This window comes from Vidua macroura, chromosome 1, assembly GCF_024509145.1.
Source record: "Vidua macroura isolate BioBank_ID:100142 chromosome 1, ASM2450914v1, whole genome shotgun sequence".
Classification (NCBI taxonomy): domain Eukaryota; kingdom Metazoa; phylum Chordata; class Aves; order Passeriformes; family Viduidae; genus Vidua; species Vidua macroura.
In genome coordinates, this window is record NC_071571.1 from 21141850 (window position 1) to 21162915 (window position 21066).

Here is a 21066-nt window from a genome sequence, read left to right on the forward strand (position 1 = left end):
TGCACTTCCAAATGCAAAATATCAGCCCTTTGTATAAATTGCATAAATCTCAAAGGTTGCTCTGATCCATTTCCAGTTTTGCAAAACAATTCTGCTCTGGCAGGAGATCAGTTATTCTCAAAATACTCAGTCAGAAAGGGACTCTTTGTGGAAATTTTGAGTGGGAAGGAAGGGTTAGGTCAAAATTGAACATTCCTAAAACTCCTTAACTATTGAGTCACCTTGATGACTTGCCAGCACCCTGAAATCCTAAAATTCTTGAGCTCTTGAAGATCAACTTCTGAGTATGAGTGTTATGTTGGGATTTTGTAATATAATCCATGGGATATTACTGCAGCAGACTCCAAGGTTGTCTGACACCTCACATCTTCAAAATGCATTATGTCATCTGTATCCCTGAAATTGTTTACTGGCCACAAAAAAAATACTTCACCTTTTCATTAATATCTTTGAAGTATAAAAAAAAAAACAATGAAAGAGTAAAAATGAATATAAAAAGAATTGGTAAGGAAAACCTCAATGCCAAATGGCCCAGAATGCAAACTAAACGTCTGACGACATCTCACTGGCAAAGATTGCTCAACATACTTGTTTATGACACTGAAATGGATCAGACTGACAAGCTTCCTAATGCCTGTTCAGTGGCATTAGCAAGTGAGAAAATTCTAGTAGAAAAATCTGGAAGTTTATAGAAATTAATAGAAATAAGGTTAGAAGACTGGAGGCTTGGAAGATCTTGCCTATTTCGTTGTATGTACCAAATAGATTTTTCAAGAGCATCAGGTTTTATCTTTCTTTAGCACTATAAGACACTTTAAAAAAGCCACACCTCTGTCTTCCAGCATACTTCTAAGTCCTATCAAACGTAATAGGTCAAAACTTACTAGTATTTCAAAGATACATGATGTTACAAACATGGAAATAATGCAATTTTAACTAAACTTACTTCACTTTTAAAATTTTAAATAAAAATAAACTATTCTGATAAAGTTTATGTCCTACTAAAATAAGTTATATGTTCAAGCAAGTTAAACTCTTTGGCCTCAGCGGGTTTTCAGCAAGGGCATGTGAGCATCCTTGCCCCATTATTAGTAGCAATGTCAAGGGTTACTTGACATTAACAAAGTCATATGACTATACAAAGACAACATCTGCAACTTATTAGAGTTGTACAGTAGGAGTGTGTTTCACTATTAAAATAGAGGGTTAAGCCTCAGGGGTGTAATAGATCATCAGAACTGCAGTTCATGCCTGCTCTGTCTGATGAAAATTTTATCTTTGGTTCATCAAATCTTTTTTCTGCTATAAGTGGAAACAAATTTATTTAGACTGGTTAGTAAAAACAATAAAAGAAATGGTGAGTTTAATATCTGGAAATTTTTGTCTAAAAGACAAAAATCATTATAATTTTAAAGGTGAATGGAATATCATTAGAGTTACTAATATCATCTCCAAAACGTGAGCTTAAAATTAAAAAATGCTTACATCTTCATTCCAAGTCATCTATGCAACTTTTGAGTAATTTAATAAGCACTGTCTTTTCATCTGAAAGATTTTGCTTCAAAAAGGAGAGATCTACTGTAACTATGACATTGAGATAATCACAATTCAAAGATTTGAACTCACCATTCCATTTATGATGACAGTATTGGTTCAGCATGAGTCAGCTGAAAGTAGTTGGAAATGTTAGGTAAGTTTTGTTCCGGTGTTGGATTGTGTTGCACCACTGCAAATGAAGAAATATGAGAATTGAGTGAAAAAAATTGGTGGGCAAAAGGAATTGCTTAAACATATGAAATGACATCCACAGAGGAAAATTCCTTGTCTTCAATGATGTTGAATTTAATTCCCTACATTGGTGTGTCCTGTCCTCTTGTTAACAAGGTTTCCTGAAATATTCTAAGGAAATTATGCCAAACAGACAACCTTTCTTTTCTTTCTGGCTTACCCCCACCCCCCAGTCTAGTCAGACATTGGCAGAAACAAGGGAATGATGTCCTCATTTCCTGATGCCTTTTGATGAATTTCTCACAAAGATTGTTTCTCCACATGGAGAATATATCTGTGTGTTACCATCCTTTTAAAAAAATGGAATTACAATGTGCATGTTATCCTGCAAAAAATTCTGCCATCAGGCCAGATGGAAGTTAGAGAGGGAGTGAGAAGTTGTAGGAATTGCAAAATAAACATTTTGAAAATAACCAGATTTGAAACGTGCAGTTTAAATAATTAAAAACAATAATTTAAACATTGCAGTAGAATTTAATTAATTTAACATTGAGGGCAGATGGCATCTCCTGTTACTCACCTGCCACTTACACACTGGGGCAGTAAATATGTCCAACGAGAGACTTACAGAGACCCCATCATGGGCTATTGCATATTCCTTCTCTAGTTAGCCCTTCTCTCTTCTGAATAAACTTGATCTGCTTATCCCTGCTCTTCTTGCAAAGCAAATGGAAATTGTCAAAGGGAGGAAGCCAGGTCTGCTTAAACACAAGGCAGCACCAGTGGAAGCACTTACCTCCTTTAGTTTTGGGAGCTGTGTGTTTTACTCTCTCCTCTGGTCACTCACTCCAAGTTGTGGCAAATTGAACTGCAAATATAATTTTGAAGCTGTATTCCGCTTAACAGAACTGCAATGGAAAAAAAGATCAAACTGAAAGTAAATTAAACTGCTGCTAATTTAGCCTCAGGTGCTCAGTCAGCCCCACAACACCTAAAGCAGGCAGTGCAGAGCTGCCAGGTGCAGAGACAATGCAGGGAGCAGGAAGCCCTGCAGACCTGGACAGGGGCGTGCATGGATGGAGGCAGGGATGAGAGCTGCCAGACAACTGTTGTTTTCTTTTGGCTTGACTTGGCAAAGCAAAGACTGTCTGGATGAAGAAGGGCCCACTGCTGAGTTCTTGGGAGTGTGCTTCTCTAGTCCTCTGATCTTCCCTCTCTCCAGCCAAGTTTTCCATCTGGTGACATACAGAGGCAGGAGGGTATTTTTTCCTGAGAACAACTAGATGATGTTATTTCATACTAATTTTGAAAAGCAACAGTATCCAGTATAAGTCTGTGAAAAGCCATGTTGAACAGTACTGCTTTATTGATCTGGAGAGATCAACTGTTTCTAGTAACCTGTTGTTTTGTTTCTTTCTCAGTTCTCTACAGGCATTCGATTTTCTGTTCAGCATTTTGAAAATTCAGATTTCAGCATCAATTTTGAGCTGCAAATAAAAAGGTTAGATATTTTATCAAGAGCATGGTTGATTAAATTATTAATTCCTATTGGCATATGAAGTTTATTATATAATAAGGTTCCTTTTGAGTATCAGTAATTATTACAGGGACTTTTCAATGGTAGTTTATGTCAGGAGGGTTTTTGAAGTTGGAGTCTCATTAGCTGTTAGGAAAATCAGTCTTATTTCTTTAAAATTCAGGTTATTCAGGTATTTCTTTAAAATTCAGGTTAACTGATTTTTTTTTAAGCATCCTCTGCAGATTTGCCAAATTTGAACTTTATTTTATACTTCAGAATTAATAAACGGTAATCACTTTATAACAAAGGTGAATATGTACAAACATATCATGCTCTGAATTAAACCAGACGTGTTTCTTCTTCACAAAATTTAGGAAATAAAAGGAAAGCAGTTAAAATCTGTTCAGCAGATTTACTGGCATGGAGAGAACTGTTTCAGTTTGATGCAGGTGAACCTTTGTAATTTTTCCATTTGATTCCTCCCCATTTGTGGGCCTCACATATTAATACTGTAGAATCTTGTGTTTTATACTGAGCAGTACTTCTTGCACAGAGACAGAAAAGCACAGAGTGAGCTGGGTTAGGATAACAGCAAAAACAAACCTGGGACTTTTTCAGTAGGTGGAAGGGCTTTTGCTCCATCTGTCCTCATCAAATACGCACTGGAGTTCTGTATGGGGCCCTCTCTGCCCCACACGCAGAGACTTAATTGCTAATGTCTGGCCTTTAATGAGGGCCTTGATCATGTTCATTATGGTAAATAACTGAGACATCTGAAATGTTTAAGTCATGTCTCCATAATGTAACCCTTGAAAGGAAAAGACATGCAGAAACTCAGGAAGGGCACAGCAATGCCACAGAAGTCCATTAGGCGCTTGGTCAGGCCTCAGCCCTCTCCCTGGAATCTGGCTGGGGATCATGCAAGCCTGGATATGAGCTCCTCTGGAAAGAGACACAACATTTACCTTGTAGGTCCCCTGTCCGTGCCACTTTTCATTTCTTAATGCAAGCAACAGTTTAAAATGCTTATCCACAGCTCATGTCAGTACCCTTTTCATGCTGTGAATTGGGGAGGTTGAGAGCTTTCTGGGTAGTTAAATCTGTCTAGGTAATAAGAGTTGAATGTAGGTAACGGTTTTTAAAAAGTGACAAGAATTTCCTGAGGAATATGTCTGAACTTCAGGAGACAACAACATCTCATGCTTCCTCCATGAGTGTGACTCACTAAAATGTAAAGGAAAGAAATGTCTTGGGCTACAATCTGGTATGAAAATGCTGAAGAGCACACAGCTATTTAAAAAACAACAAAAAAGGAGAGAGTAAGGAGTAAGATTTCTTGCATAGGGAATGCACCCTACAGTTGAAACTCACTGCTTTGTACATTCATTCACAAACAGCAGGACAGTTTGTGTGTTTCTATGTTCTTAGTGAACAGGCAAAAGAATCCTAAACCAAAAAGGGAACAGAACTCTGTGAGGCAAAAGGAGGAAATTGCCTAGATGGAAGTAAGAATGCATCTGAATTTGAGTCCTACTTTAATTTATTCAAAAGAGAGGACTTTCATTTGCTTCAAAACATCAAGTGGAAGAGAAGTATTTTGGTTTGCAAAACTGAAGTTCATTACTTATAAGAAACAAGCAAGAGGCTGAGTAGTGTCTTGAAATCTGATTCCTTTCCTGATGAGGATGTTGCTATGCAATTATGTACCCCTTAGAGAGAGAGATGTCTTGGCACTTCTATTTAAACTATTTTCTTCTCTTAAAAATGCCATAAAGCATTAACAAGGTTTGACTACCAGATATGTATGATCAAAATCTGTATTTCAACTCTATGGAAAGTAGGAAAAATACACAAATTGGAGAGCAGCTTATTCTAACAAAGTAGTGGTATAGTAATTCTTACACTTTAAACAATTTTTGTACATTTATACTCAAAACAATGGCTATAGAGGATTACATAAATGTTCAAATAATGTTTGATGGAAATCTGCATTACAGTTTACAAACAAATTAGAGCTGCTCTTAATTTTAGCAATCTGTAACCAGAAAGCCTGGATCAAAGCAGTGTTGCTCTTTATTCCTCAGGAGTCAGTCACTGGGAATGCTGACCTCCTCTGAATGTTTCCAGTTGACTGATGCTACCCAGATGTGATAACAACAAACTGGGACAGCAATAGAAACTTGGTGTGCATGGAGCAAGGAAGACCGCACTTGATTGAAAAGAAAAAAATCCAAATTTAGTGTCATTAATCTCATAATTAAATAAATTCTACGTCTGTAATTACTTCACTGTCTTCATGAATTTGAACCTGCAAAACTTTCTTTATAGGTATGGGCTATAATCACCAGAGTAGCCTTTTGAAGTAAGAGAAACTACCTTTATTACTAAGGATTTGCAATCAGAAAAGACAATAGAGTGAGAGAGAAAAGACAATCTAGAGTGAGAGCTCTAGATTTTTAACACAGAGATCTGCTTTCACTACTAAGTGGTTTTAAAAATGTAAACACTCTGGATAGGGGAGGGAAGAAAATAAGACAATGAAAGAAACAGTTGATCTTGATTCTTTTTCCCCAAAGACTCAGTCATGCAAAAGGCACAAGTTTGGAGAATCATAAAAATAAATTTTATTCTAACAAAGCCTGTCTTGTTCATTAACACCGCCTTCCTCCAATGTATGAAACAAACTTCTATTCTATTAAGATGGTTTTATCTATACAGAGAGCCAAGTTGTGCAAGATATTCTGAGCCAAATAAATTTGTATCATCTTATTCATCATCACAGGATTCTTTAAAGGAAGCTTGAGTTGAAGATATTAAATATGTGATGAGCTCAAATAATATCCAGCTTAAATACTAGAGTCCTACAAGACTGAAGAGTGCCAGTAGGAATCCCATTTTGTAATATGCCCAGTGGACCTTGTGTGTTGAGTGATACAATAATCTAGAGTTCTGATATAAAACCTTTGTTAATACTTGTACATATTTTCTCCAGTTCTAACAAGATAAATCCCACCAGCAACTTAGTGAACCTCCACATCAACATCAGTGCTGTGGCTCAAGTACAGATAAGAGGGTAAGTATTCAACTATTTCAACTCATTATGATAACTACTTTTTTACAGAATCTTTCTGCGTATGATAATCCCATGTACTGAATCTTTTTGGCCTTATCCATCTAGGACACCTGGGTCTCACCCCTGCAAGCCTTGCAGGCTGGAGCTACTACAGACTTATTGAGTGTCTGCAAAGACAGCAACCTAAAGAATCTCACATTGTAGTAACACCAGTTAGAGCAAACATTTTATTTGGGCATTCAAATTGTGCATGGATGTTACTAATATAAAATGTCTGCTCATATGTGTAGGTCTTCTTGTGCAACCACTTGGACACTTAATGCTGAATACCAAACAGAATCTGCTGCTTTTATGGCTGGAAATGTGAAACACATTATGGCAAGACATGTACAAATAGAGAGCAGAGTGAGGCCTTTGGAGAAAGGAATGAGTAAGAAAAGAGTTATGATAAACTGTTCACTGACACAAAGTATACCAAAACTAAACAAGCACAGTATATAATCAAAGATGATCATTTCTATCTCTGTTTTCATAGCTTAGTTTTGGAAATTATAAAATGCAATTAGGTGATAGTTGCCAGCTGAACATGAGCCAGCAGTGTGCCTATGTGGCCAAAAAGGCCAGTGGCATCCTGGCTTGTATCAGACATAGTGTGGCCAGCAGGCATTGATCAGCCTTCTGTACTTGGCACTGGTGAGGCCATACCTTGAATACTGGGATCATTTTTGCACCCCTCACTACAAGAAGGGCACTGAGGTACTGGAGCAAGTCCAGCAAAGAGCAGTAAAGCTGGTGAAGGGCCTGGAGCAGCTGAGGGAGCTGGAGATGTTCAGCCTGGAGAAAAGGAGGCTCAGGAAGACTTTATTGCTCTCTACAAATAAATGAAAGGAGGTTGTAGTGTGGTGGGAATCAGTCTCCTCTCTCAGATAACAAGTGACAGGACAAAATGAAATGGCCTCTAGTGGCAGCAGGGGAGGTTCAGTTTAGATATTAGGAAAATCTTCTTCACAGAAGGAAGAGGCTACTCAGGGTAGTGGTGCAATCACTATCCTGGGAGATACTGAAAAGACGTGTAAATCTAGCACTAAGGGACATGATTTAATAGAGAACTTGACAGTACTAGTTTTATGGTTAGACTCCATGATCTTTAAGGCATTTTCCAACCTAAATGATTCTAAGATTTTATAAGAATATTAGAGCGCCCTGTAAAATCTTGAAACTAGACTCCTATTCTGGCATCCTGGAGGAAGTCAGGAGGATGTCTTTTTAAAGCAAATAATTGCCTCAAATGCTTTTTGTCTGGGATATTAGATTTCCTACATCTCCTTTTATGAAACTACAGCTCAAAAAACCCCTTAACCACAATCAGCTCTGCAAGGGTTGAACAGGAGCTACAAGGCCCAGATTCACTTCCACAGACAGGCCATGAGGCTTGACTGATGCAAGAGGGGTAGAGATCTCTTATGTGATGCACCTCAAGGGGCTGCTTTAGATGTAAACAAATAAAAATTTATTTATTTATTTATTTTTAATTTATACAAATGTATTTATTGTTGTCACTTCCAAGACAATATGACTACCTAGTGCTAGCAATAAGTCAAATAATTTTGCAGATCACAGAGAACATATTTTCTGCTCTAATATTCAATCTATCTGCTCTAATCTGGTCTAATATTCAGTCTAAATCTGAGAGATTTTAAAAGGATTTTTTTTCCATCATATTTTTGTAATTGTATTCCAGGTTAAGACCCTAAAACTAGTCAGGTGGAAAAAAAAAGCTGGCAGTCAAAGACTGTGTGGATATATGTTAATTATTTTATTTCTGAAAAGGAGCACTTGAAATACAATATGTTTAATAAGATCAGAAGTGAGACTATTACTTCATTTTCTGTAGTTAGTGGTGATCTAAGGAAATGAGCTGAATAGAAAGAGAGGTGAAAAATACAAAAGATGTAATACAGAAGTAGAGGCTGAGGAAAAAAGAATCAAAGGTGCTATTTAATGGGCTACAGATGTGTGAGAAAGTGTTGGGAGCCAGCGGCTGCCAGGTGTTGCCATGGGTGAGCACCCAGGCTAAGGACTGTCTGGAGATTCGGACTGGAACAGTTGTGGTTACATACACAGGACTTCCCAGTAAGGGTTGCTTCCAGTGCGGTGGATTCTATTGGTTTTTTTGTGAAGTCTCTCCTCTCTTTAATAAAAAAGTCATACAAACTTTTTATTCTTTGCAGACTGTTTGGAAACTTTGTCTCTATCATGCTTTTTCTGTGCCATAGTGTGTTCCTTTCAATGAAACGTTCTGTAACGTGTAAATAGACCAAAAAATGACCACAAAATCCTCAGTTCTTACAGGCTTGGTGATAAGTGGAAAAAGTTGCTTGAATTGCTGCCTGCAGTTCTGAGAAACAGGTTATTAAATACAGAGGAATTACTTAATTGAATGACTTCCAGTTTCTTTCCTCTTAAGTATTTTAGTTTCCTTATTAGCTCTAGCATTCTCAACTGCTTGGTTGACAGGTTTTGCTAATTGCTCAGAGATGGTAAAACATGCATTGCCAAGGGAATTGCTCACTATTTCCTAGAAAAAAATAAAAGAGAGACTCTGTCCACATTTGGACTGGAAAATACCTTGCATTAGTTTCTTTACTTCTCTTCCGAGAATTGCACGGAGTGGAACTGAATGCACCACACATTTTACTGAGGAAAAGTAAGTATTTATGAAATTGTGCATATGCATACATGCAGATATACTTGCACAGTGGAACCATGCAAATACTTCTTCTGTGAGAAAGGAAGAAATCTTCCTCTTTAAAAGAAAATTAACATCACTCCTTAGATAGTTCAATAAGCAGTTGCTTTGATAGCTAAGATTTGATTATTCTGCTTACCTTTCTTCATCTATAAAAATGTGGGAGTTTTAGTATTGTCATTGTTATCTCCCACTGCTGAAAAAGCACCAGAGGAATTCAGGAAGGAAGTAATTTGGATTGAGAGGATTTGGAGCTAGCAGAATTTTTATAGTCTATCTCCATATAAGTCTTTTTTGTGGGCCATACTTTGTTTATCTTATTTTTCAGCACTCTTGTTTCATGATAATTATCACCTAAAAGTCTAGGAAAAAACCTTGTCTAGTAAATCATTCAAATGTTAAAAATATTCTCAATTAAATGCAAAATAAAATAGTGAAAAGAGCAGATTTGTTTCTCATTTGACCTAATTTTGCTACTTTCATGTCAATAGCAGAAGTCCTCAAAATAACTGTAAATTCTGTTAAAATAAATGTTCTTATATATGCTACAATAATTTTAATTTAATGTCTAAATTTTTACTTTGCATTTTGTAATTCTGTGGATAAGAATACTTCCCTGGCAGTGCAATACAAAACATTGAGTTTTGAAGGCTCATGTCTTCTTCTTTTTGTCTCTGTACAGTTTCTGATTTGCAGGTTTTTTGTGGTAGATTAAGGGTCTATGTGTCTTGGCTTTTGTAACAACACTCTGATGTTCCTATTCTCCCACAGCAATCAATAATTAAAATTCTTATTGGAAACATGATGATATGTGAAACTTAGGTTAAGTACGTAATCAGAAATTACTTTTTTAATGAATATGTTGAGTTTCTTTTATTAATTGGGTTGGCTTGTGAATTTATCTTCTGGCATACAAACTGCTGGCATTTTGAAGTCTGAGGAGTTTTAAGAGTTAGCAGGATACTCCCAAATACAACAAATTTCACGAAGAGTTGTACTTCAGCTGGATGGCATTAAGCTGTTCTCTGGGATTTCTTGAGAAGCTGTATACTGTAGAAAATTTTCATTCATTGTATATGACATAAGAGCTGTAATCAAGAACAGTTTGTTCCTTACAATAGTATTTTTTCAGCATTTGCAACAAAACCATCCAATCTTTTCTTCAAGGGGCAATCTACAGCAGGGCCACTGCAAAGTGTTTAACATCAGTGCCTAGAAGTCCATTATGGTATTCAAATTTTACACTCTAAAAAAATTAATGGTTGTTTTTTAACAGTTTTCTGTTAGCAAAACTCCAGCTTTGGTAGAACCAACACTGAAATTTTACGGATTTTCTTTCAGCTAAAGACTCCATAAACCAGCAAAACTGAGTGAGAGTTGACCCTGGCAAAGAAAGGGTAATACCATTTTAGCACCAAGAGCTGCATGCAGTACTTGTAGGTGACAGATGTCTGTGGCAGAACTGACCTACCATGCTAAAAGAAATTCTTGGGATCTGATTTCCCAGCTTCTGAACACCTGAGTGAGGTTTAGTTGGCATCTGAATGGGACTGGTACAATGAAATTCCAGTTTTTATGGGAAATAAAATATTTGTGATTCAAATAAAAATGTTATCAGAAGACTACTTTCTTAAGGTCAGATAGAGAAGAAAAGGAAAAATAAAAAAGCAGCTGGAAGGATGTCAAATATTAAGTCACAGTTTTCTTTGTTTATGTTTTATTTATGTGTTGCAAGTTGCAACAGTGTTCCAGGGAATGCTTTAACTGCCACTTTGTTTGCAAAGCAGTTGGAAAGCCTGGAGCACTCTTTTAGAGTCTAGTCCTGAATTCTGTTTCTCAGTACGCCAATTCCCATTATGACTTTATGGAAGTCACAATATCTCTGTTTCCCATCTGTAAGATGAGAAAGGCTACTTTGCAAACTTTTTTAAAGGAATAACAACAGATGTTATAGAAATTGACGATCAGAACAGTTAATATCTAAAAACGTATTCTAGGGAAGACAGATGCATCACATTAAACATCTACAGGCTTTAAATGGAAACAGAAAAATACATTTATTTACTCTACTTTTGTGGATAATGTATTCAGGTATCTCATCAGTGAGAATGATAAAAATGCCCAACAGATTGGATTCCTCTCTCCAAACAGAGCTACACCCTGGACTGTCAGGAAAGGACAGTCCATCACAGGAAGTATGACACTAAATGCGCACCCTCAGTCATTTGCAAGGATTGGGTAGTATGTTATAGAGGCATTGTAGCATTCACTGCACCTAATTCTAATTAATGTGCCCAAACAACAAGCCTTTGAGGGCTCAGGTTTTTAAAGTGGTCATCATTTTGTTCTAAAACTAATGCAATCAGTCGCTGGTAACAGTTACTGTTTTAACCTGTTTTGTTTATTACAGAGTGTCTCACCCCCCAACAATTATTTTGCCACTTCACAACTGGGAGCCCAAAGATGAACCTACAAAAGAAGAAGAAGTTGGTCCTTTAGTAGAACACATCTATGAGGTAAAAATTATATATGTTGCCACAGAACCTCACACTGCCCCCACTGAATTCCTGATGAATTTGGTTTATTGTCTTTATCTGTAGCTAGATAAAGCCACAAATGTAAATACTCTGACTTCAGCACATGACCCAAATTTAATCTGGGAATTCACAACCCCATTATCTGTTCATGTGAGTGAAGGGGATATTAGTTTATGCTAGGAGTCTGTCTTAGATATTTAAGGGATTTATAAACATTTTGGGTGTTTGACAAGAATTAAAAACAGTGCTTAAAAGTTCCTTATAATCAATGTCAAGTATCTTCTCATTAGAAGCTTACATGCTGTGCACTGGAAAAAATGTTTTCTTTGACATTTAGCTAACTGAATAAAATAATGTAGACATACATGTAATTTGTTACCTCAGGAAACACTCTATTGAAAACTCTTACTGTTTGAAGTACACATATTTTTACCTTGTATTTTTGTTGGTTTTTTCCTATGGGTGATTCGTCAATTAAAAGAGTTCAGCTTAGAAAAAGGGCATTGAGTGAACTACATGGAATAGAAGCCATCCTTAGAATCTGATGGATGGCCTTTATTCTGGAGGGTAAAACAGGGGGCTTCACATATGGTTATAATTCACAAACTAGCACTCAAGAAAATATAAGCAACTGAGCTTAATCAGCAGTGTAAGATTACAATTTGCATGACATAGTAAAGTATAGTGAATACAACTGTAAAATACAAATTATCTTTTGTGAATTCCCCATCTTAACACATTTCTCTAAACTGAAAAATACTTCAAATCATCCTGTCTCAAGCATTTGGGTTGTTTGTGAAACTGTATTTGTGTCATCAAATATATTAAAATAATTACAGTGATTAGTTACAGTTACTAAGGAAACCACTTACATGGTTTATATCAGCAAAGCATACAGAAGACCAAGCAATCTCCCAGAAGATATAAGACTGAAAAAAAGAGCTTTTTATTTAGTTGTAATCAAAGGTCATCAGTCACAAAAATCTTGCAAATTTAAAAAAAGGAGGTTCTCACATCGCTAGGAACTTTGCGTAAAGATCCATGGTGTTCAGCTTCTTTAACTCTCCAAGCCCAGTGACAACACATGTCCAGACTCCTGTTGTCATCAGTTATTTTCAAACTGTAAACTGATATAAGGAAACTATTTTAATAGCCTGTATTTCTAAACTTTTATTATTTCTATCTTTGCTCATTTTCTCCAGAAAAAAATAATGTCCTGGGATATTAATTTAGGAACACTGATTCCTTTACTTCTTTTGAGAAAATCTAGATTGAGAATGTTGAAAATATAGTTCTTAACCAAAGAAGCTAGTTTAAGTTCTGCTCTACCTTCTATTCTTGTGCCCTGAAATGTAGTTCTTTTGTATTCTGAAGTTTTGTCTACTATTTTCAAGTATGATCTGTTAAGGCTCATTGTTTATATTTCTATGGGGTTCATTTGCTAGTGTATTTTGTGTTGGGATTTTTTTTACACTTTTTTAGATAATTTCAACTCTTCATATGTAGGAAAAAATGGGAAAGGTAATTGGTTTCTTGAATACACACTCAGACAGAAAAGACTGTTCTCTCAGATTTGCCATTGGTTTTGTGACTAATGTGGAGATGTTCTTCTCTCCTACCTTCCACAGATTCTCCATCAATAAAGTGGTATTAATAATCTGTAATAATCTTCCCTAAATACTCTAAGGCTGTGTCCACTAAAAATTTGAAAATACCTGAGGGGTGGTTGCAATGTTTTTTGTTGTTTTTACTGCCTTGGAAAGTACTGATCGTATTTCTTCAACAGCTGCACAATATAGGACCAAGTGCCATCAACAATACAATTCTCCATGTTGGCTGGCCTGTGTCCAGTAGAGAGGAATTTCTTCTTTATATTCTTCACATTCAGACACATGGACCATTGCACTGTCAAACAAGCTCTCCTATTAATACAATGCAAATAAAGGTAAGTGTTTTATTTCCGTCCCTTTCTGCATTTTGACTGGATTTTTTTGCCTACACTGCACAATGAATGGAACTTTCTTGGGAATTTAACTTTCTTGGGAATTTTTAACAGTCCAAGATAATTTTCCTGGGTAAGAAGCAAGATATAGATAGTCTATAACATTTCTAATGTGAGTGTTGTGTTTCTTGGTACATATTTGGTTTCTGTACTCTTTATGTGAGGAGAAGGGTGCGCTCAACCCCACTGTCAATGCTACCAACAGAGATGTTAAAAGGGCCCTGTCTCAATACTGCCACTGAGGAGCAACACACGTCACTGGTCTCCAACTGGACATTAAGCCATTGACCGCAATTCCTTGAGTGTGATCACACAGCCCATTCATTATCCCCTGAGTGCTCTGTCAGATCCATGTCTTTCCAGCACAGAGACCAGGATGTCATCTGTGACTGTGGCAGATATTTTGCCTAGGTGCAAGTAGATGATGTCAGTTGTCCTTATCCGCCAACACTGCGACCCCACCATAAAAGGCCACCAAATCTGTCAGGCACAGTTTGCCTTTAGTGAAGCCGTATTGGCTGTCACAAATCACCTCCTCATTTTCCGTGTGCCTTAGCACAGTTTCCGGGAAGATCTGCCCCATGATTGGGCTGGGCACAGAAGTGAGACTGACTGGTCTGTAGTTCTGCAGGTTTTCCTTTTTCACCTTTTTTAGAAATGGAGGTTATGTTTCCCCTTTTCCAGTCAGTGAGAACTTCACCAGACTGCCACAACTTTTCAGATACGGATAGTGGCTTAGTCAGTTCATTTGCCAGTTCCCTCAGGTCCCATGGATGCATCTCATCAAGTCTCATGGAGAAGTGCACTTTCAGCTTCAGAGCAGGCAGTTCTTCATTCTCCCTTCTGTGATTTGGGCAGTGTGCCTGGAGCATTTGCCAGTGAAGACTGAGGGAAGAAAGTCGCTGAGTACCTCCTGCGTAACCAGGTCTCCTATTTTCTTCTGGAGCTAACTTATATTTTCCCTCACCTACCTTTGAGTATCCATAGAAGCTTTTTGTATTGTTTTTAACATCCCTAGCTGCATTTAATTCTCTTAGGGCTTTAGCTTTCCTAACCTGATCCCTGGCTGCTTGGACAATTTCCTGTTTTAAGATCTATGTTTGTGATGGCAGATCCCCTCAAAAGAGCTTGGTTTGGCTTGAAGTCACAAGATTAAGCAAAACACAGCTCTACAAATTATCCCATCAAAAACAAGATATCCAATTTATTAAGCATGACTGATTCCAGACATTTCTGGAGTAAACAACAACACTTCTCAAGTTTAAGCAGTAGCCTGTTAAACATCTTTCAGGGAGAGCTGCATTCCAAGTGCTAAAAATGCTCTGCATCTTTTGCATACCAGAATGGGTTTGAGTTCAGTATATTCAATGAAAGGGGAGACAACTTTCTAGTGATGAGGAGTGGTCACAACCTAAGGAGTTACAAGTCAAGTCTTTGACAGAACAGAACTACAGACAGAACTACAATATATACTTAAAATAGTAAAGAAAAATTGATGGCTACCAAATACAGTATGGCTAGAGTTTTGTGTTTCACCCAGGAAACCGAAGAGGAGTTGGAATTCCACTCTTTTATTTAGTTCTTTAAAGAAAGAAAAAGCAAATGAGTGATAGGAAACAGAAGACGGAAAATGTCTGTCCAGTTTATACCCAAAGCACAGCAAGATTTGAGACAGGGAATTTTTTCTACATATCTTTTCTACCTAATTTTTCACCTCTTTTTCAAAAGTGGTGAGGGGGAAGAAGCTAAGGTGCTGCATTTGCACTTGCAAGCCTAGCTTCTCAAAGTCACTGATTAGATCACAGATCACAGTCACTGGTCAGCAAGCATGTGAAAATCAGTTCAGCATTCTCCTACCCTAGCCACTGTGTTCTGTTTAAGGTTGAATTAAGCTGGGTAGAATACTGCCACAATTCTTACTGACATTTTCAAGCAATGTATATTTTTAAATTTAATTTATTTTTTAAGGAGTTTGCTCTTCCTTCTCCTACTTGATAATGATTGCATCTGTTACATTAAAAAGACTAAATTCTTGTGAAGCTTGTGAGAAATTTTCCTGTAATAATGATCCATTTGTTGTGGCAGAATATGGCTTTAGATGCACAGTTCTTATGGCAAGAAATTAAATATCCTTTCCTTATTTCAGTTTTTCAAAGCATTGAACAGTATGAATACACAAATCAGGTTTCAAATATGTCATGCTTATCTATTGCTTCAGATGGCAAGAGGACACAGAGACAGGCTTCTTCAAGTTTCGTATAAACAACGGGATGCTTAGCTCAAATTTCCAAATAAGGCTAAGGGCATTAAATGCCTGACTTCTGTTGGATATCTGAACTTATCTCTCCTAGGGCACTGAGGCATTTCCCCTTTGAAATTACTCAGATTGTTCTGTTTCAATCAAAGCAGTATATTCCTCCCCACTGCTGAATTTCTTGTCTTGTAAAAAAGTTCTATCTGAGCTTTGTTGTCTAGTCCACAAAGATAAGTCACACCTATGCACACATGGGGAGACTTTTGTTTAGGAACTTTTCTGTAGCTTATCTTTCTATGAAGACAGTGAAGGATGTGAAAGGATAATAAAATTATGAATCTTGAAAAAGGTGCAAAAAGGAGTAAAAGTACTCAACAAAGATATGGAATGAATTCTAATGCAGAAGAACTCAGAACTCAGTACATTAAGGACATTCAGAACTCAAACACTTCAGTCTGGAAAAAGAGGTGACTATGCACAAATATGATCCTCAAAATGAGTAGTGGCAGGAAGAGTGTGGGTGTGGATTGACTGTTCTCTGCCTCTTCCTGCACAGGCACTGGAACATCTAATGAAGCCTGGAGAGCCAGATTCAAAACAAGCAAAAGGAAATGACTGTTCATGGTGGCAAGTCTCAGGTGTCTAGAATTTGTGGCCAAAGGGAAGTAGTCAGGGTTAAAAGTTTACATGATTCTAAGAGGAAAGTAAACAAATTCTCAAAAGAGAAGTCCAGTGAAGATTAGCAAATTAACACAAACATTATATAGATAATGAAGTCCCTGATCTGAAAACATTCAGAAGCTGAAAGTTATTAGGAGAGTATTGTGTATGCCTGCCCCATTCTTACTTCCTTCTTACTCTTCCTAAAGGCAGCTGTGGTGAGAAAAGGGCTCAGTTAGATTGCCTTCTGGCTTGAGACAAAATCCTGATGAGTTGTTTTTTCTCCCAGACTGATGGCAAAAAGCATTTTTAAGAAGCCTGTACCTATAAATACCACTGTGGTAGAATATACAGACACACATGGCGCATTCTCAATAGCTGAGCACTGCAGTACCATGAGCGAGGCATCTGTCAGGGAAGCAGTGAAATAACAACAAAAATCCACCACATGTATAAGGTGCATCCACCAACATGAGTGGCAGGAGCTAACCTCTTCCAGAGGCATTGTCTCCTCATGCTGCAAAACTGCTACTACTGTGTTTAGGGCCTGGTCTTGGGACAAAGTAATACCATCCTATGCATTGCTCTTGAATGGTCACCAACCCCTCTTGTGTAATTTTGTGCATAATCTAGTAATATAATAGATTTATATTATATAACATATAATATATATTGTATTTTTTATATATATATATATATATATATGTATGTATAATGTAGTATAATATAATGTATGTAAAATAATGTGTATAATCTTTGTGTAAAAAAGTCCTCTTCCAGAGCATTTCTGATGGAGTTAGAAATGCAGCAAAGGCTATTGCCTGGTTAGAAAACGAGAAAAGTGAAACATTAAATGAGAAGTGGGGAACTGGAGAGGTCTGGAACCTGCTCAAAGTAATAATGCTCAGGAGAAGAAAGCAGTACAGTTTTCCATGGTGGGGAAACTGAGACAGTCCACTGTCGTTAAAGGGAGGGAGTGATCCTCTACGATACTGTGCTAAATGCATGGCATATAAAATAGCAACAGAGACAGATTATACAGTTGAGCAATTCCATGTGACCAGGTCAAGAAGGATAAAATAATATCTTTAACCTGGACATCTGGGCCACTGGACAAATTATGCTTTTAAATGGTTGCAGGAGACACATGTGTCTTAACCGCAGAGGGTTGTTTTCGAACCTTTGCTGTAACAAATTACTAAGGTGCTAACACTCTAGGATCTATGAAAAAAGAAAAATGTGAATATGAAAATCCTCTGGTATTCAAAGGGATCTACATATATATCCATGTGATCATATATCGAGGGCTTTTTTGCAGGCACATTAGTATATTGTGGGGTTTTTTTAATTTGTCATCATTAAAGAAGTCTATATGCTGGTGAAAGAATTCCGGAAGGAGAATTTGCACATTACCACATTGAGAGAGAGAGATTTACTAGCTACTTACGTGTTCCCTTATTGCAAATAGACAGTGCTAACCTCATGAAGCAACAGAAAAAAGGAAAAAAAGAGGATTTTTTTTTTTAATGGGTTTTCATTTGTTAATGAATTACAATATCTTTCACTTTGTAGGATGCTTTTGACTGAAGATCTCAGACAATGTCAAATGTTTATGTTCTATTTATAGCATTACAATTTTAATCAGATATATTACACCAATTTTCCAAATCTAGTACTACACAGCACTAATGTGTGGAAGGTTTTGTGTGTTCATAGCTATTCTCTTTCAACATTTATTACAATTACAAGCATATTACAATTAACAACATTATTACAATTACAAACATTTTCTTTAGGAATTTCTTTAAGATATTTTGTGTTCAGAGGTTAAAGGAACTGACAAGAAGGATCTGATGTAGCACTTTATAATCTGATGTCCTTAAGAAATAGCTTTGGCTATGTTCAGTTGAGTTCCTGTTGAGTTATTACTGAAAACTTCCATGTATATTTTATTGCGATTTTACATGATTAGATTGTCATTAATTAAAATTTATCTTTCCTACTGTAGCAGTTGGCTCCAGGAGTTATTTGAGGCTTCATAAAAAAAGCCATAAATGCCCTGTATAGAAATTAAAGACAAACTGCCAACAAAAAGTAGTTTTTAATTGGAGAACAAAAATCTGTAAATATAAAGCTGAAGTGAATACATTTTAATGTGAGATTTAAATGAAGAAGCTGTTGCATTATACAGAGTTGAGCTGTTACCAAAACAAGTCTGTAGCATATTTTTTATATGATCAAAAATGTTGTTGTTTGAAGTCAGACTTCCTTTTTTTTCTAAAATTGGTAAAATCATTATATTTTATTAGGCGGATTCTGATCTGAACTAATGACTAAACTACTGTGCAACAACTCTGTATTTATCCTGTTGTATATATCAGTATTTGCCCCCGAGAGTCTAACAAAATTAAGTAAAGCAACAAAAGTGACACCAGTAAAAAGTGGAAAAAAATGTTGGCTTCTGTAATTCCTATATCTGAGCAATATTTTGCTGTGCTATTACTCATCACGCTCCTAGTTGAAGATAAAGTATTCTCATGATTGTGCTGTCCAATTGAAAAAACAGTTTTAATCAAAAATTCAAGACCTCTGAGACAGGAACAAATCTGTTAGAATATTTGCATGCGTATGACATTACCATTCTCATTTCTCTCTTTGCAGTTTACTGTTCCAGAAGACACTCCTGAACTTGCTGCTTTTTTATATAATTCCACAATTTCTCATTACATCAGGAGAAGGGATGTCGCAGTGGCAGAACCTTACAGGAAAAACTCTGCAAAAATATTGGTGAGCTATCTAAAAGCTGTATGCTGGGACCGTGCAGGGAAAGGTGGGACTCTACAATACCACAGGCAAGGCAAATGGGACAGGTCACTGTATTTTTAACAATCCAGACAATGCTGGAGCAAAAGCAATGCTGTCTCTCTTAGGAAAATAGTTCTGATGAGACAGTCTGGTACCTGAGTATTTGGACTTGGCTGTATTTCCAGAAGTTTTTTCCACTCCTGCGTTCAAAGTGCCATCCTTAGCATACTTCAGCCCTGTAGGTGTCACCTGCCTTTGCCTAAAGGCAGTGTGCGAACACGGTGACCTTGAGATCAGTCAAGGGATTCACAGTCAGTGCTTTCCATCTATTTTTATGAACCTTGGGCAGAGTTTCTTTTATGCTGTCCAGTCTTTTATTAAGCTCTTTACTGCAAACTCATGCTTGAATTCCTTGACCTCAATAGAATTTGGAAGCAAAGAACCTCACCAACTTAAGTGTTCTGGACTAAGAGAATAATTATTGCTTCTGAAAGTTAATTTGGCAATTTTTATAACAGGAAGAAGATAGAATCTGAAAGTAATGAAAACTGTAATGTTATTAAGAACAAAATCAGAGTTTAACCCATTTTAAGCAATAATCACTTTCGCCAGCCCAATACCCTAGGAAGAATCCAATTCCACTGGGTCTGAAGGAAAAATGCAGGACTTTCAAAGGCATACCAGTCAATATCACAGAACACTTAATCCATTCTTCAGTGATATCTTAATTTTCAGTCATCTTTCTGAGTTACTAAGCTCATAGGCTGCCAACATAAAAATGACTGCAGCAACTGGAAGTGGTTAACAAAGTTCTGAAGTATGCACTGTGTTTGCAACTTAAAATATGAAGCAGGGACTTTTCAGCTGCTTGATGTAGATGGATCAAACATATTTAGTGGGGTACTCAGTAATATGAAATTGGCACTTTGATGAGCATTCTTCTAGTAAAATATGCTGTTGATCAGCACAAATTAGGATGGGATTGGGTGCAGTGCTTACCCTGGATATAAAGAAAGACTTTTCCAAGGTGAACATAGAAAAGCAATGTCATTGTTTCAGTTAGAAGGTATCACAATACTAATGCCTTCAGCATTAGTTACTGCTGAGGCATATTTTTTTTTATTTTATTTGACACATTGGAAGTATACATGGAAAATTAATGTTTCTATGGAAAAGACTGATTGGCCAATCTTTGTTCAAAATTGTCTTTTTTTTTTTAGAAATTTTAAGTTATTTTCATCAAAGTGTCTTCCCAGAGAGACAAAATGTTCTGAGAACCTCTTATTCTATTTATACTGTTGATTAAATATTTGATTTCTTTTCCATTAGTTCCAATGTTATGTTCTGAAAATCACTGCAGGCTAAATGCATTATTAAGAAAAACAGAAATATGTGTTCAGGTCCTAAAATGTCTGCCAAAAGTAGACTTTTTTGCATCCTAATGATTTGTTTTGCTAATGTGTGTTTTTGACCACTATGATTAATGAAAACAAGTCTTCTCCTTCCTGCAAAATAAATAAATCTGTTTGGAGGATGTTTAAAGCCAAATAAATAGATACTTTTGCAAGCTCCAGGGTTTACAGTTTCATTTTCAGTCAGATATAGAAAGCAGCAATTAAGCATACAGCTTCTGCTTATCCTCTAATAAGACAGAGATTTGTGAGGAAAGCTGTCTATGAAGATACAGGATTCCTTAAGGGTGTTTTCAGATCTGTTCCATGCATCATCATCCCATTTCC

General features: G+C 36.7%; 1 protein-coding gene across 1 annotated transcript in view; it reads left to right on the forward strand.

Annotated features, from left to right (window-relative positions):
* Positions 1–21066, forward strand: part of ITGA8 (integrin subunit alpha 8) — a 111007-nt gene that overhangs the window by 63333 nt on the left and 26608 nt on the right. The window contains exons 22-26 of the mRNA XM_053988978.1: positions 3150–3229; positions 6240–6320; positions 11480–11585; positions 13393–13551; positions 19184–19309. Coding sequence (XP_053844953.1) covers positions 3150–3229; positions 6240–6320; positions 11480–11585; positions 13393–13551; positions 19184–19309 — 552 coding nt within the window. The remainder of the gene's footprint in view (positions 1–3149; positions 3230–6239; positions 6321–11479; positions 11586–13392; positions 13552–19183; positions 19310–21066) is intronic.